We start from the raw sequence: 17350 nt of genomic DNA, 5'->3' as shown, positions 1-17350 counted from the left end.
GGCAGCTGAGAATGCATCTACGCCAGGAAGCCAACTGAAATAAAACACGCGACAGTTATTACTTATACATTGAGCACCCATTGCTTTCCAGGCGGTTACCTGACCATTTTTCCTGTATTCTTATCGAGATTTTATGGGTTATAAAATTCAATTATAATTCTTGTTATTGGGTTCATTATTATTGTTGTTTTGTTAATGATGGGATTGTTTTATAGGTGGGAATTAAGGGATGGAATTGGAGAAAGAGCAAGAATTGGAATGGATTGAAGCACAAAAGACAGAGATAAGTCTGGACCTTGTGGCTGCAGCCAAGAAGCAGCTTGAGTTTCTTGCAGCTGTAGATAGGAATCGTTGGCTCTATGATGGTCCTACTCTCCAAAGAGCCATTTACAGGTGATCACTTTTTACAATTCAAAATCCCGATTGTTTCTAAATTTTTGTTGCTAGAGTCATCATTTTCCCGTTTTCAAACTCTGGGTCTCTTTTGGGTTGGGTAGTATTGACTTGGATGTTTTATTGTTGGCTGTCAACCGTACTGTGGCAGTGGCTTTTCAAATACTATAATTTTGATCTTCTTTCAGTTTTTCCGAGTTATTTATTTGATTCTTAGTATAAATTCCCTCCAATTCATGCTTTTTCTGCGATCCTTGGGAACTAAATCATGAGGCAGTTTTTGTGTACTTATGAAATAGAAGTTTGACCTTTTGAGATACGCTAATTTCAGGTACAATGCTTACTGGCTTCCCTTACTTGCCAAATATCATAAGGAAGAGTTTTCGGAAGGGCCTCTGGTTGTTCCTCTGGATTGTGAATGGATTTGGCATTGTCACAGGCTCAATCCGGTATGTTTCAAAGCTGATAAATAAAAGCATTAGAAATTTCGCCTCGCTTTGCTTGTTTATTTTGATTTGCTGATCTGGATTCCTTGTCCTTGTAATTCAGGTTCGTTACAAGTCAGACTGTGAGGAACTTTATGGGAGGATCCTTGACAACTCTAATGTTGTATCTTCTCTTCAATGCACATGTAAAAGGCAAACTGAAGAAATTTGGAGTAGACTTTATCCAGATGAACCTTATGACTTTGACTTGACCAAAGCATTATCTGAAAATGCCTCTCAAACACTCTCTGGACTTGAAAAACACACTAAATATGATCTAATTTCGGCTGTTAAAAGGCAGAGTCCTTTCTTTTATCAGGTAATTCTGAGAATGATCATTTTTGTCTTTTGAAGTTGGAATTTTTGCAAGCATTTATCCTATTGTTTTGAAGGTTAGATAATCAATATGTTCAAGTAATTATTCTGATAATTCTTAATGTCAATTAGAAGATTAGTTGATGGCCACTAGAATGACAACATCTATCAAACAGAAATTTTAGTATTGACCAAGAAAATGGTGTAGGGGGCTCTGATGATACTTGTTGTCAGGTTAAAAGCTTTATGCAATGCCAAGTATATCTGGTTAGATTGGAAACACATATACGATTAGGAAATTGCTTTAGACTCTGTAGTTTTCCATCTTTCAATTTTCTTTAGCATCTTCTTGATCTTGTTCTCTGTGACAGGTGTCTAGAGCCCATATGCACAATGACATCTTTATTGAAGGAGCTGTTGCCAGATATAAGGGTTTCTTGCATCTAATCAAGAGAAATCGAGAGAGGTCCATAAAGCGCTTCTGTGTTCCAACTTATGACATTGACCTTATCTGGCATACCCACCAGTTGCATCCTGTCTCTTACTGCAAAGATTTGAATAAAGCTGTTGGCAAGATATTGGAGCATGATGATACAGACTCAGACAGAACTAAAGGGAAGAAGCTTGATGTTGGGTTTTCTGGGACTACTAAACAGTGGGAAGAGACATTTGGCATAAGGTACTGGAAGGCAGGGGCCATGTATAGAGGGAGTTATCCATCTCCTCTCACAGCGATTCCTTGCATGCCTGATACATTGAGTAAGGAAGTAGATGCCACAAATGCTTGTCAGAAAATTATTAAGCTTCCTGAGATGAAGGTTGTTGAGGTAGTTTCTGGTAACTTTTTTCTTTAGCCTTCCATGAAATAACAGATCTTATCATATGCCAGTTTCTTGTTCTTGGGTTGCAATGCTTATCCTTGAAGCTTAACTTTATCTGCATTATTTTGTATGTTCTTGATACATGCTGTAATTTCTTGGCTTTCTAACAAAAGGCTGTGCTGAGTCCTTGTAGAATTTTTACTGATAAATGAAAAATACTATAGAACTTAGAAATGCTAGATCTCAACTACATCATTATGAACTTAAAGATAATTGAAGATCATAACTTCTGACATGAATTCAATAATAACATATAATTAAAGCCATTACTATGCATCTGAAAGTAGATGCTGCTTGTTATCTACTTGTTTTGATTGTATTAACTTACTCATAGTTTCTCAGTTTTTCTTATATTTAGCCTGGCCAGGTTACTGAAGCAGCTTTCATATTTCAATGGTTTTTAACTCATTATTCTTAATGCCTTTTTCAGGTCCTTTTGGAGTTTGTAGGAGTTAAGAACTTACCAGATGAGAAAAAGGGAAACCTCTTTGTGTTGTTTAGTAAAACTCAACCTGATGTGTTCTTTAAAGCTAAGCAGAAACTGACTATCTTATCTAAGTCGGGGCAGAAACAGGTTGCTTCATTTCAGTGTGAACCTAATGGCGAACTGCTCTTCGAACTTGTATCACATTCAGCTTCCAACTTACCAGGAACAAAGACATGTAAAACTTTAGGTACTGCTTCACTCTCTTTAAGAGAGTTTCTGGTTCCAGTTTCTAAACTTGCTGTGGAGAAATGGTTAGACTTGATGCCCAGTTCTGGAAATGGATCTTCAAAACCAATTGGCCTACGAGTCGCTGTTTCATTTACAGTACCTGCCATAGCACCACACATGCTTCACATGGTTCGATCCCGCCCTTTTTCAAAAGGTTCTTGTTTTCAGCTCCCTTTAGCAGGAAGGGTCCAAGCTGGTAAGGGTTGCACACGTGTCATTGATGAAACTCAAGCTGAGGTGATAAGACTCCAAATGAGGTATACTTACATCCAAATTTCATACCAGCAAGCAACTTTAACATTACCTTCCACGTATTTTTGTGTGTTATTATGTATTTGTATCCCTTTGAGTGCATGTTTATCTTTCTCTCTCTTCTGTGTTTGTGTGTACACAAGTATGTATATAACAGTTACAATTGCAGTTATGTAATCTATTTTTGTTAATTTTTATGGTAATAATATAATGGACAAATCAATAAACATTTCAGTGGAAAATGTTTGGTAAACATGCTATTCACACTGCACAGTCTCATATAGATTCAATTTGATGCTGGAATTTGCTACTTGTTTTGTCTAATCTCTCACATCAGAGATTCCACAGTTTCCATAGTGACTCTTTGATCTGTGCTGTTTATGTATTTGTCAAGCTTTACTATGTTAAACCATAATTATGTACACTCTTCCCAACAGAGATATCACTTTTCCTAGATTTTGAAAGAAAGGTTTATATCGACCATTCTATTAGACGCTTGCTACTGGATAACATTTAATGTGCTAATCACAAAAGGTAATGCTCAACTGGTAAACTATTTCTCATGATAAAATTCAAGAAATACAGACAATTTTTATGATTTCTTACTATAATTTAGTTCATTTTTTTAGTGTATTAAATACCCTTGATTCAGGGATTTTCTGTTCATCAACTTTATGTTAAAGCCATGATAATTCTTTGAAACAAATTATATTGCCTATGCATGCATCTTTCTGGTGGCTCACCATACTGTTAGTTGCAAGATATGTAATGTTCTGAAGCAGTAATTTTACCATTTGGGGGCTTGATTACAGTGAATCTGGAAAGGCAAAGATGAAAGGAAACTGTCTTTCAAGGAAGCAAGTAATTGGTACCACAAAGCATGGTGAAACACATGCTCTGGCAGAGTTTGTTGGGACTCGTTGGTCTTTAATGGATTCTCAATGGGTCCTTCAGCATTCAGAAGAAGTCAGTGAACATGGTCATCTCTTTGATCTCAAAGGCAATAGGATGGTATGCATCCATTTGTTTGCTCGTTACATTTAAATCTCTTAGGTTATTGCAAAAATTTCTCCTTTAATGTCCATGTGGCCAGAAACCTTTATTTTACACAGTGTCACTGCATTATCACCCTATTCTTAAATTCTAGTAGATCTTTCATTTTGGCAACTAAAGCATAGAGCAGTAAAGGTTCTTCCCTTATGTCAACTGCCAACCTGACCCACCCTACAAAAGGGACCAACCCTTGTACTCACATATACTACCGACCTGCATATGTATGTGTGTACACACAAACATCCCCAACATGATTGGCTACCTGAATCATTCATCTATCTCTTCACAGAGCTCATGGAGATCATATTAAGTAATTTTATTGCTTATTTCTTTGAATTTTCTCTGCCCAAGTCTTTACATGTATTAGCTCTGTGTGTATACATGATATGTATTAATCTAATTTTTAGTGTTATTGCTGTACTCTTACTGAAATACTTCCTTACAGTATATCTGCAGAGAAACTTCCCTTTGTTTTGATTATGATACTAAATTAACTCCACTGAACTTATCATCTTTGAACAGGTAAAAGTTTTTCTTGGCAGAAAACTGGATTATGAACCCAAACATTGTGAGAAGAAGAGAAATGAAGGTGACTTTATGACTGCTGTTGAGTTTTCTGCAGAACATCCATATGGAACGGCCGTTGCATTGCTTGACTTGAAATCTGGATGTCTGAAGGTAGTTTACCTATATATTTGACATACAAATATACAATTACAAAAGAACTTGCAACTTACGTTTCTACGTTTCTTTTTAAACCTGAATAGGCAAAGGAGAAATGGTTTGTTTTGCCTGGATTGATATCAGCTTTTATACTTTCTCACATTTTGAAGAAGAAAGGACATATTGGCTTGACCATTGATGTCAAAAATACAAAAGAGGTAGATAGTGCAACAGAAGTTGAGAATGACCATGTCAACCTGACCGCCTCCATAGAAACTGAAGTCAATTTAGATGGTGATGTGACCTTAGAAAATGCAATGATACCCAAAAAAGATTCATGCAATGGGGACTATGGAGGTGAGAAAGGAAACGAAGTGAAGAGTGGTGGCTGTGGTGGTTGTGGTGCTGAATGTGGTAACATGGTGAAGAGTGGTGGCTATGGTGGTTGCGGTGCTGGATGCAGTGGTGGGTGTGGGAGTGGATGCGGTGGTGGTTGTGGAAGCATGGTGAACAGCAGTGGCTGTGGTGCTGGCTGTGGAGGGGGTTGTGGGAGCAGGGTGAATAGCAGTGGTTGTGGTGGCTGTGGCGGACGTGGTGCTGGTTGTGGAAGCAGGGTCAAGAGCACTGGGTGTGGTGGGTGTAGCCTTAGTTGTGGCGATGATATAGATGGTGGTGAACCCGGAAATTTGCTGATAAGCAATGGATGTGAAAAGCCCATATACATGGAAGAGGCTGTAAAAGCTTAATGTCTATGGGAGTAAATATATTAGCAGGTACTCCATGCATCTTGATATGGTTCTAGCAAGTTCTACATAATCCACATGCAGAGTGCCTGTCCAGTAAATAATTGCGTTTAGTGCTTCTTATTTCCGTCGCTCCACCTGGCGGAATAATTATAGTGTTTATATGAAGTTTGTGTCCTTACATTGTGCCTGAAGTTAAGATTCAGTTCTGTTTCATCAAATTCTCGCTTGGATATGTAGTTTCCTGCAAGAATAAACATCTCTGGGAAGTGGTAATGTATTACAATACTCTATAATACTACTATTTTAATTATATTTAATGGTGAATTACAGTGAATTACTTCATGCTCTTCCTAAAGTCTTCTCATGATTTTAAAAGCTTCATGCAGTTCTTGCATCAATGAAAAGTCAGAGCAAAGTATGCATTTTTCGCGTAAAGGAATTTTTGGAACAATGAAGCGTGACAATTGCACACTTGACTCTGTTGTGCATGCCTCATCCCAGATCATATCTCGTTAGAACTCAGAAGAGTGCAATAATCTCCGCCTTTGTTACAATCCTAGATGGTGTTAGGTTTATGTCCGAGATTACATTAGCACAACCTGACAGATAACTCTACCCTGAAAATGAAGACTTCGGAGAAGTCTATCCATCTTCTCATGTCAACATTAGGTTCACAACTTCATCAATTTTAACAAACCAACTTCAGGGTCGCATGGAATTGTTGATTTCTTAATTGTCACCGCTTCTCTACAGGCTTTGCTTGGTGATAAGCAGCTTTTTTGATGTTGGAAGGGAAAAGTTTTGTCCATCTTCTTTAGTGAAATTAAAGTTTTGTAGATCTGTCACTGACCAATATTGATCCTGAAAACTCTCCTGTCATTCTTGTAAATGGCCAAAAATTCCATCATTGATAATATTTTAAAACTCCTCATTTTTTTCCTTCATTTTTAAACCATAAAGATGGAATTAAGAATATAGTTTTGTGATGCTTTAAGTCAATGACAAAATGGTACCCACACCTTTGGAATCTTCCCCCCGTTTCATATACAGATACCTAAATATTAAGCCAATTAACCAACCAACAGAATTGTCGAGTAATAAATAGGGAACCGGATACCCACATGAGAATCGTTGAGTTTATGTGGCAAAAGCCATTCTTTTTAGATAAGATGACTCAACAGCTTTGATTACCAAATATTGCAAGTTTGCAACCCAGTCCTCTGACAATGCTAAATGCCTTGGCCCTGCACCGTATAGAGGGCTAATTACCTTGCCTGGAGACTAAAGGTACCCAACAGACTTTAATGGGAGGATGAAATTAATAAACTAGAACACAAACTACCTTCCTTTGTTTAATCTAAAACCCCCCCCAAAAAAAAAAAGAAAGGGTTCATAGAAGGTTTTATGCTTGAACCATTTGTTACCTTTAATCTTCTGTCTTAGTCACCCTATGACCCCACAGTTGTGGAAAAGTCATCAGATTCACTACTCCATAAACTGATCCACAATATCTTTTCATCACCCACAATTAATCCTTCTTTCCTTTTTATTGGTGAAACACTATTTATTCTTAAACACGATTTAATTTCTTAAAGTCCCATTAAATATAGTACTATAATTATTTGAAAGGGCAAAAATAAAGAAGAAAAGTCTGGAGACTAGATTACTAGAAGTTTCATCACAATTATAGATTTGATAATTATATTATTCACTGCTTAGAGAATTACAAGGATAATAATGGCACAGCAACTACAAGGAACAAACTAGATGTCCAAAGCACAAAATAGAAAACAATTTCACAAGATCAAACCTTACTGCATTACACTGCTCTTAGATATATCCCATAAAAATAGAAGTGAGATTACAGATGTTGTGTAATTACAGGGATTATCAGCTCACAAAGATGATGGAGGGATCACAGCAACACTCGTCAATAAGACAGCAGCAACACAAAGCTGCAAGACTGCGAACAAAAAATTGAACCATGAAAATAAAAAATGAAAAAAAAAAGAGAAAAAGCATGAAAAGCAGAGGACATGTGAAGAGATGGGAGAAGAAATACCAGCCCTCAAGGAAACCAGGCCCTCTCTTTGGTGGTGGAGCAGCATATTGTGGTGGTGCCATCACTGGGGGCCCTTGATAATAACCTGGTAACCAAAAATTCAAACATCAAACCAATTAAAACAAACTACAAAAGCATTTACATACAAAAAAAAAATGAAAACCATAATTTTTTAAGAATAAAAAATAATTCTAGGAAACAGAAACCCATGAACATAACATGGTGTTACAAGCTTCGTAATCTGAAAGATGTGTAGCAAGTTCCAACTAAAACTTTGCCAGTACTGCAAAAACTAAGAACTTCACAATTTGCATTCTGTAAAACCTAACAAAACTATACGAACAAAAGGGAAACCAAAAAAAGAGTACCTTGAGCAGGGTAGGGATAAGCATACTTGGGGTCGCTCATATTTGCAAACTGCAACTCAAAAGGAAAAACAGACCAGACAGAGGTGTTTTAGCAACGAATATGGCGCTGACTATATCAGAATTTGCTCTGGAGGGAAGGGTTTGTGTTATGTTTGGTGGAGGTTTTATATGCCACAGAGTAAAAGACTTCCAATCTGCCTTTTTAAGTGGTGAAGTTTATATCTGCATTTGCCTTGGAATTTATTCTCTCTCTTTTTCTTTTCATCCAATCTTCCTCACTGTCCATCACTTTCTCTGGTTTCGTCCAAGTTCATTATTGATTCGGGCGCTCCCGCACGCAATCAGATAACGCGTCAATTCGAGAAGAAAAGGTTACCATGCTTACGTAGAGCTCTAATATGTTGACAGGTGGCCATTGGATTGCTATATGCCTATATGAAGAGACTGGTGGAGTGGTGTACGTAAAAGTTTTGGGACTGTCCGCGAGAATCCTCGAGACAGCTCAGCATAAGTAATATTTATGTAAAAAATAAAAAAGGAAAAAAAAGTTTGTAATTAATAGGCTATTCTTTTAATTGATCATTAATCTTTGGCGTACGAAGGTAACCCCACCCTAGTAAAAAAGATTACATAAGTTACATAAGAAAAATACAAGTAGAATGCATTGGATGGAGTAGTTATGAATGAACATAAATTATTAAAAAGTATAAATGATTAGTAACGTCATGGCCTGTCAAATTAACAAAATATATTGTAAAATTTTGCTTTAAAAAAATTGTAAGGGATTAGTAAGATAAGAAAATTTAAATGATATTCCTCACATTATTTTTTAAAAATATGTGATTGATTCGAAAGTAAAATATAAGTATCTCCAATTTCAATATTTGTTTCCCTATAGGCAAAAAGAAACACCCTTGAAAGCATAAAATTTCAACTGGCTATGGATATTAATGGGAATGGCGAGTATTTCCATTTTCGCCAGTCCCCACAGCCAAACCTCCCAAGTTTGCAATTTTGGATGTTAGCCATGGTCCGCTAAAGTTGTTGGTACTTGTCAAAAAGGATGACAGTTCCTGTTTGCTTATTCTTCTTTTTTTAAAATGAAAATTGTATGTTTATTTCCTCAGTTTTGATGGCATGATGGAATTTTCATTTGGATATCAAATGTGAAAAATGTTTGCTTTCTATTGACTTTTTTTTTTTTTTTTGTATTTTCTTCAGATCAAACAAATCCCATAAATTCTTGACACTCAACCATAATAAGTAACGAAAAAGAAAAATTTTTTTAATATGTTCACTAACTACTTTGGGGAGGCCGAAAGCTCCTCTTTGACTCTGGCAATTCATCTCTAATTAAGAACAGTTTGGGGTATAATCGGATGGCTATCATTGTTTTATTGCATGAGCAGAAGAATCTGCAAAAGTAAAACCACAGAAAGATACGCTAACAATCTTCTGAAAATTTACATTCCATGATGATGATGATAATATTGATTACACCATTCCTTGCATTTACTTTCCTGATCTAATCCACCATGCTTTTCCATCATGGCACGCCATTACCAACCCCTTACAAAGGCATGAAGTTGATGGCTACTTCTTTGTTTCTAATTTCTATTTACAATGTTTTCTTATCAGCTGAAGAAAGGCATAACTCAAGGTTAAGCTTACTAGGCAGCGCGTAGCCAGACTGAAAAACACAAAGTTACTTAAATTAGCAACTTGTTGGACCCAAAAAGTGCACCCTAGCTGCCAATGATGCGGATATAAAGCCTACGGTGCACAACAGAGTCATACACAGCTCATATTGAGTATGTGAGCCTTGGCCCAGCAGCATTCCCACATGCAAGACAATAAGCAATGCATTTAAAGAGTTTTGAGACAGATTGTCTCGTGGAGAGCCGCATATGGAAACCAAAGAAAAAGGTCAAAGTAACAAAAGGAAAGCTCGTGGCTTGTTGGTACATTCATAACTAGAATATCTAGACCTTCCCTTTTGTAACGTGAAGAACAGCTGTAAGCATGCTTCTCGACATTCTATCTTCTTTGATGAATGAGAATACAAGAAAGCGCATTAAGACTCCAATATCTCATCAGAGTGCATGTTCACATTGTGAATGTCAAAGAGGGAAATAGAAAGGAATGAAATAAATGGAGGCAAAGTACAGAGGAAATATGTTTTCCCTGGTTTGTTTAGAAGGGCATAACAAGTGGAGAAGAAAATGAATGAACTTAACATCTTCCAACACTACCAACACCTAACAAAGCATTCATTCAACTCAACTTAATCATTTCATTGCAGACATTGTGTCATCCAATCATACATTAGGGATGACCTTTTCTCCTTCAGTTCTGCACTTCATAGCAGAAAATGGTTGCAATGGCTGAGTTTATCATTATTTTTTTCCCTTCATCAACGAGAGATTAATTGCATGTGTCACCCAGAAGGACCTGAGAAGGAAAACAACAAAAAAAAGAGAATTACCTTAACTCATTAAGACAGATGACCAGCCAATCAAACTCTATAGACTTCTATCCTTTCACTATCCCTATCCCTGTCCATTTCTGTCACCAAGGACACCAAGACACTTATCTGCTTCTTATTGTTCTGCAGCATGTAACTCGATCTGCCAAAAGGTCATATGTTCTGCTCTGGGGCCCTTACCAGATCCTTCAGATTGGTAAAGCCAAAGAAATTGTAACTAAAATCACAACAGAAACTATCATCTCATTGAAACAATTAGAATACTATTATTAAAAAATGACCATGCAAGTAATACATATTCTTTCAGATTCTTGAAGGCTTCAATAAGTTTCAACTGAAAGTGAGTGCTCCAAATCTCCTAATGTTAAAACATGATCACCGAGGGGCAATATCCTTTCTCCATGTTCATTCGCAATGCTAAGGTGGTTACAAGGATCTACTAAAATGCTTGTCTTAGTTGATCTGTATGAACTAGTATGTATGCGATCAAATGCAATCAACTGTTTCTCTGGAGTGCCCTGAAAAATTTTTGGTGCTCTAGAGAACAACATGACAACATGGCTTCCATCCATATCTCCAACATTTGTTACAGAAATATGCACATAGAATCTCAATGAATCACATGATGTCACCTCATCAATGTGTACGGAATCAAGTACTTGTCTCTGGTGCAATATATTCTTACTTGAAGTGCCTGTAAAAGACCTTGATAAACTTAGTTTTCTTGGAGCGAACAAGAATTTGTAGGTGAAATCAGTATAGCTTAAGCCTTGTCCAAAGCCATAGACTCTTTTTCCAGTGTAAAACCGGTAGGTTCTCCCAGGATAACCACGAAAAGGATCAGCACGCATGTCCATATCATTCATTGGTATTCTTGTAAATGACTCAGGATACCAAGTCATTGGAAGCCTTCCACCTGTTTTAAAATATCCAAACATCATATTAAATTCTAGAACCTTGGAACGCATAGGGGGCATTTTTTTAATGTTACAGAGAAACGAAAACTTTCCAGTTCATGTCACAATTGGATAGATTAACCTTTTTGTAGCATTTGAAATGGCTTCAATTATTAGTTTCTTTCATGAAGAGATAGCTTACTCTTGTTTAGTTCTGGCAATAATTCTCCCTAGATGCTGGATTTACACTACCAAATGACATAAGAAATGAACTTTATATTTCATGCAGCGTCTAGATGCCTGCTACTGAGCGGTAGTTTTATGCCTACTAACCTGGATTGTAATCACCAAAGATGACCTCTGCAAGTGCCTTTCCACCAGCTTCCCCAGGATATCCAACCCAAAGAATACTTGCAATCTTCAGGTCTCCTTCAGCAAATGAAACATCAAGGGGTCCACCACCAGTAAGAACAAGAATTATCGGTTTTTCACTTGCTGCGGCAATAGAAGATACCAGGGCCATCTGTTTACCAGGCAAGAGGAGACTAACTCGGTCATGATCTTCAGTTTCTTGGGACAAATCCAGCCCAGCAATTACAATCACAAAATCAGCTTTCTTGGCAGTAAGAATTGCTTCATTGAACCCAGCATCAGAATCACAAGGCACATCAGAGCAACCAGATGCATAAGATGCCTGCTTTACATAGCCTTGCAGTCCCTCAAAAAGGCTCTTTGGATCACAAGGAACACCTGCCATACAAAGAATCTCAAATAACCATAGTATACAAATTAAATATTGCGTAAAGGTCTACCAAATGAAGAAACCCAATAACAAAGTGAGGTTAGCAAAACTTCAGTCAGCAGTCTGTTTGATCCACATTCAACATGACTTGACGGAAATATTATGAGACAGACATGCTAACTCTTGGGTAGCTTGCCATATTGTTTGATTAACTGTATGAGTTACAAAAATAAAAAGGACATTTATCAATGCTTTATATAGTGCCGAATGAAATTTATTATAATGCACTAATCACATAATTCCATTGAACATTTAAAAAAAAAAGAAAGAAAAGAGCATGAAGCTGATATGGACCTTCAAGAGTTAAACATTATAGCATAAGTCATACCTGAGTAGCCACCACCCATATTGCTTATGTTGTTAGCCATTGGACCAATAATGGCCAAGGAAGAAACAGCATTTCTGTTCAAAGGCAGGAACCTTTTCTTGTTCTTCAGAAGCACGATCCCCTGCCTTGCTGCTTCAAGTGCTAGCATCTTGTGCTGTGAGGTACAAATTTCTTGTTGTCCCAACTTTCCAAACTGCCCCTTTCTGGGGTCTCCATCAAACAGCCCAAGACGGAGTTGAACTGAGAAAAGATTTAGAAGAGCTCTATCAATGTCCATTTCTTGCAACTTTCCTTGTTCAATTGTGGTCTGAGTATGTCGAACCAGATATGATCCACAGTTAATATCCATTCCTACAGACAACCAACTTAACGTTAATCCTTACCAAGGTGCAGTTCTTGCTAAAAGTCGTTAACCAATTCAATTGAAAAAGATATAACTAGGAAAACTTAAAAACCTGCTTTAAGAACATCAGCAACAGCATCCTCAGGTATTCTTGTGTAATTCTGGTCTTCTTGTACTGTTGCCACAGCATCACAATCTGAGGTGATGTATCTGACTTATGCCACAGAAGTATCACAGATAAGTCTATTAACCAATCAAGGTTGAATTTTCAAATTTTGCATTTATCATTGTATAAGCAACTCCTAAAACATTTACCCTTTGAAGCCCCATTCATTTCGAGCTTTTTGCAAAAGATCTCCTCGTGCGCAAGCTGGCACCCCATTAATAGCATTGTAGGAACACATCAAGCAGCTTGCTTTACCCTGTTGGATACAACTACGAAATGGTGGCTCATATGTATCCTCCATATCTTGCTTTGTAACCTTTCAATTCGGAAAAACAAGTACTATTACCAAACTAATTCAAACTGGCTAATTTAATTCAAAAAAAGGCTTATCACAACTAAATATTGGTTTAGAAATATTAAACATTCTTAAATTGAAGAAAAAAAAGCCAAACCTAATTGAAATTGACTGACACAGTTTGCAATTGTCTTATCAAAACCAAATATCGCATTGAGACTTATGCTTATAGATAAATTCACCTAAATTTGATTGAAATGGGCTAACAGCCTAATACACACTGAAGAAGAGACACTGTAACCGTCAAATGATGCTCAGAAACAGGTCAAAAAAGACAACTTAAGCTAATCCTAAAACAAAATAAACCCAAATAAAATTACTCCTCAAGTACACAGTAAAAAGGAAGACTTTACCACAGCATTGAAGCTATATCTGCTGAAGTTCTCCCACTTCTCCAAGTCATAAGCAATGAAATGCTTGCAACAAGCAGAATTCATAAGTCCATCACCTCTCTCATCATCATCATGATTATCTCCTCTAAGTGCCCTCTTTCCTCTAAACCTATCTCTGAATGTTCCACTACCTCCCCAGGACCCACCCTGGAAACCCTTTACAAACTCAATAGCATAAGCTGAAACGACCATGGGATCTTCACCAGGAGTCTCCTGGCCTCTTCCCCATCTGGGGTCCCTGAAAATATTGATATTAGGTGCCCAGAAAGTCAAACCAGCTTGTCCAACGTTATACATGGCTTTAGCCTCAACACCAACAGCCAAGCCAATCTTGAACCAAAGAGTCCTATTAAAAGAAGCAGCCATGACAAGAACCTGAGGGAAACTTGTTGCTGCTTTAACAATGCCATTAAAGGAAACTCCAGGGCCATTACTGGCGACCCCATGAAGAGACTCTGACCACCATTCATAAGGAGGAATTCCAAGTCTAGGAATTCCCGAGGCATTGTTGGACAATTGTTGGATCTTTTCTCGGAGAGTCAGAAGAGAAATGAGAGATTGAGCTCTGTCTGTGATGGACAGGGAAGTGTTGCAGACTGGGTAGGAGTTAAAGTAGGGTGGTTCGCATGGGAATTGCGGGTTTGGGTTTGATGAAGAGATTGAAATGAGTAAAGTGAGAAGTTGTAAGAGGAAGAAGAGGGATCTATGTTGGCGAGACATGGGATGATGAAAGGGTGCTTTTGGCAGTCAGCTTGAATGTTCTTCTTTTTTTTTTTTTTTTTCTCTCTGTGAGATTGTTAAGTGAGGATCATAAGACCGGTTGCTGGATATAAGTAGTGAGTTTGACCATGATTAGGATTTAATTAATACCTTCTGGTTGATTCGGAGAATATTGAATTGGATGATAAAGTTACATGATCATATAGCTGAGGTTGGCAGCATGTAATTGTTTTAGGATGATAAAAGGCTTTTAATATTTTGTGGATGCTTTGTTTGTTGGCAGTAAAGATAGAAAATAAAACATTTGAGGACAAAATTTGGTTATATTTGAATTTCTGCTGTGGTTAAATGTAGTTAACATTCTTATTTTTAATAAAAAATATTTTATAATAAAGTTGATAAATTAAAAAACTTGGCAACAATATCCCAACCATTCATATGTCAGCTATCCTATTTCAAATGCTAACTCTTTTAATGGGTTTAGTTCCGCCTCCGCCTAGAATCGTTTTGTTCAACCTTTCCCTGCTCTTTGGGCCTACAAAGCCCATAATCTCATCCCACCTTTCAAACTCATAAAACTCCATGAAACCTATGGGTGCTGAAAGTGAACAGGAGTCATCCAATCTAATCTATATAGAAGTTTGGGTCTTAGATACTAAACCTAGCCCAAATAGATTTCAGTTTAGGTTTCGAAACACATGACGTCTGAATTATCTAACCATGACTGACGTTGGTCACTGAAAGCCATCTAGTGAATAAATTTTTATTTTTGAGTTAAACTAAAGGTATTTAGACTTTATTAGTGAAATATTGAGCAAATTTTTTATAAATATAAATATTATTAATATTATTACTAATTAAAATCGATTGGACGGATCAATTTCGACTATTTTCAATTTTATAGATATAATTTGATGCGTTTTAATTTTTTTAGAATTTGATTAATTTAATTTTTAAAATCGAACTGACTTGGTGTTCATCCACACCATTAAAAACATATTACAACCCTTAATTTACTGAGCCTCATTTTACATGTACACGTTCAACATGATGAGAATATTCCTCCTTCACAATTTCCTACAAAACAAACAAACAAACAAACAAAGCCTTGGGTCCAATAATGTTGACATATAAGACGAATTGGTGCATCGTCAGGCAGACAAGTCTTGTTTGTTTTCTATTAATCTTTAAATTATTTAACATAATCAAATCCTATAAATATTTGTTGATATCAGTTAATTTGTCTAGTGGGTGCATTGGGCCATGCTTCTTGTTTGGATGCTTTGTGGGGCTCTGCCTTTGGTAGAAGCTTTCATAGATTGTTTAACTACCTGGGGAATCCTGGGCCACGTCACTCCGCCACTTTGGTGCAGGTTCAAACAAAATGTTCAAACAAAATTAGCATCCTAATAAATAATTAAGAAAGAAAGAGAACATTCCGGTATGTAGTCTTAACTCTTGAGTATGAATATAATAGCACAAGGAAGCATAAGAACAAGATAAGCATACAGGGAACTACATTCCAGGGAGTTCTTGGACTTTCAACTCTTTTCCTGCTGCCGGAGGGTGGAGAAATAGGTTGCTAATTGTACCGACAGTAGACAGAGGAAAGCAGCTAAGCAATCCTCGAAGACTCCTCAAAAGAAATTAAGCCCAAAACGACCTCACTGGCCCTGCTCAATGATGTTTGTGAGGCTTTGGGCCATTGGTATTTAGATACTTCGGCCTGTCGAACTCGTGAGTAGACAGTAAACCGCTGTTCATGTCCGAACCCCACAAAAAGTATTACTGTGTTACCGAGAAAGCATCTCAATGGGGTTTTTTCTCAGCTATAATAATTTCTTTGGAAGCTCCGCTGCTTGCCTGCTACAAATAACTTCCATATGCCATAGAGTTGACAGACATTGCACATAAACAACTTACATTGAACTGTAAGGTGGGATTTCATTTCACCTCAGGTGCTGAATACTTCTACTTTCTAGTGCAACTTTTATGCTTTTCAGCTTTTCTGTTCTTTGAATATAATCTGTATATAGACTTCCGGATATACTTAACTTGAATATGACTCTCAGGACTATATATGCCTGACAGAAAATTTTGCAACTGAAAGCCATGCAGATCAATGTAGATTTAGTATAAATCTCCTCTTTTCTTTTCCTTCACAACCTTATTTGTATTTTCTCATCATAAAAAGTCAGAATATTGCATGGGGATCAAACCTTGAGACTGCTCTGCTATACATTGGGAGGTTCAAACGTGCCATGTGAAATATAAGACATCAAGAAAGATGAGTTTCCCCGCTTATAATAAAGCCTGGAGTTAATGTTGAGGCATCTGTCTGAGTTTGACAACAAGAAAGATGAAAAACAAGTCGGAGGTTTAATTCTTACTCCATTAGAGAGACAGCAATTATTGAGATGTATTCGAAACTTGTCATTTAGCTGTTCATTATTAGGTGGGACACATCGTACCTTGCTTCACTTGGTGGAAGACAAGTTGTTTTTATGGCTTTATGAGGTGAATAATCAGTAGTCAACCTGTCTCTCCCTTTTTCTTATCAAAGTGAATGAGAATTTCGTTTGATTCCTTTTATCAAGCAGCGGTGATAAGGATCCATGATTAAAAGACTCAAAGATCTTGTTGCCTTCGCGTCGTCCTGTCAATATCTAATTTTCCATGATCCTTATGAACAAATCTTCAATTAATTCCTCTTGTTTTTCCACCTTTCATTCACCAATGATGAAGCATTTGAATATATATCTGAATCATACAAATCGCCATTTGCATTAATTATACACGTTTTTGTTTTACGTCAATGCAATCCTTAATTTCTTTCAAGTTTTCTTGCAATGGAAGGCAATAAACACTTATCATATGCTTCGAAGCTTTGATGCTTTTGAACATTTAAAAAACGACAAAGCCTAGCAAGA

General features: G+C 37.0%; 3 protein-coding genes across 3 annotated transcripts; 1 reads left to right on the top strand and 2 right to left on the bottom strand.

Annotated features, from left to right (window-relative positions):
• LOC18611401 (glycine-rich domain-containing protein 2) lies at positions 4-5850 on the top strand. The gene is made up of 9 exons (XM_018129917.1): positions 4-114; positions 216-393; positions 725-842; positions 943-1197; positions 1565-2020; positions 2505-3046; positions 3854-4052; positions 4617-4772; positions 4862-5850. Exons 2-9 carry the CDS (start codon positions 230-232, stop codon positions 5501-5503), a joined length of 2532 nt encoding a protein of 843 aa, XP_017985406.1. The 5' UTR covers positions 4-114; positions 216-229; the 3' UTR covers positions 5504-5850.
• On the bottom strand, positions 7167-8239 carry LOC18611400 (cysteine-rich and transmembrane domain-containing protein A). Its single transcript, XM_007047636.2, has 3 exons — positions 7934-8239; positions 7566-7650; positions 7167-7466 (listed from the first exon to the last, which is right to left on the bottom strand). The coding sequence occupies exons 1-3, from the start codon at positions 7971-7973 to the stop codon at positions 7394-7396; spliced, it is 198 nt and encodes a 65-aa protein (XP_007047698.1). The 5' UTR covers positions 7974-8239; the 3' UTR covers positions 7167-7393.
• LOC18611399 (probable beta-D-xylosidase 6) lies at positions 10054-14509 on the bottom strand. Its single transcript, XM_018113947.1, has 6 exons — positions 13662-14509; positions 13103-13269; positions 12900-12997; positions 12445-12795; positions 11648-12064; positions 10054-11334 (listed from the first exon to the last, which is right to left on the bottom strand). The coding sequence occupies exons 1-6, from the start codon at positions 14418-14420 to the stop codon at positions 10739-10741; spliced, it is 2388 nt and encodes a 795-aa protein (XP_017969436.1). The 5' UTR covers positions 14421-14509; the 3' UTR covers positions 10054-10738.

The sequence above is a fragment of the Theobroma cacao genome, chromosome 1 (assembly GCF_000208745.1).
Source record: "Theobroma cacao cultivar B97-61/B2 chromosome 1, Criollo_cocoa_genome_V2, whole genome shotgun sequence".
Taxonomy (NCBI): domain Eukaryota; kingdom Viridiplantae; phylum Streptophyta; class Magnoliopsida; order Malvales; family Malvaceae; genus Theobroma; species Theobroma cacao.
Note: the sequence above shows the minus strand (reverse complement) of the source record. Positions and strands in the feature narration are given on the sequence as shown.

Bases quoted from the DNA above. Each gene is read 5' to 3' on its own strand.
- LOC18611401 (XM_018129917.1), top strand. From the start codon at position 230: ATGGAATTGGAGAAAGAGCAAGAATTGGAATGGATTGAAGCACAAAAG. The intron at 4,053-4,616 runs GTATGCATCCAT...ATCTTTGAACAG, and splicing joins ATCTCAAAGGCAATAGGATG to GTAAAAGTTTTTCTTGGCAG. The intron at 4,773-4,861 runs GTAGTTTACCTA...AAACCTGAATAG, and splicing joins TGAAATCTGGATGTCTGAAG to GCAAAGGAGAAATGGTTTGT.
- LOC18611400 (XM_007047636.2), bottom strand. From the start codon at position 7,973: ATGAGCGACCCCAAGTATGCTTATCCCTACCCTGCTCAAG. The intron at 7,651-7,933 runs GTACTCTTTTTT...TTTGGTTACCAG, and splicing joins TTATCCCTACCCTGCTCAAG to GTTATTATCAAGGGCCCCCA. The intron at 7,467-7,565 runs GTATTTCTTCTC...TTTTGTTCGCAG, and splicing joins CCTGGTTTCCTTGAGGGCTG to TCTTGCAGCTTTGTGTTGCT.
- LOC18611399 (XM_018113947.1), bottom strand. From the start codon at position 14,420: ATGTCTCGCCAACATAGATCCCTCTTCTTCCTCTTACAACTTCTCACT. The intron at 12,998-13,102 runs GTAAATGTTTTA...GGCATAAGTCAG, and splicing joins AATGAATGGGGCTTCAAAGG to ATACATCACCTCAGATTGTG. The intron at 12,065-12,444 runs GTATGACTTATG...TTTGTATGGCAG, and splicing joins TATGGGTGGTGGCTACTCAG to GTGTTCCTTGTGATCCAAAG.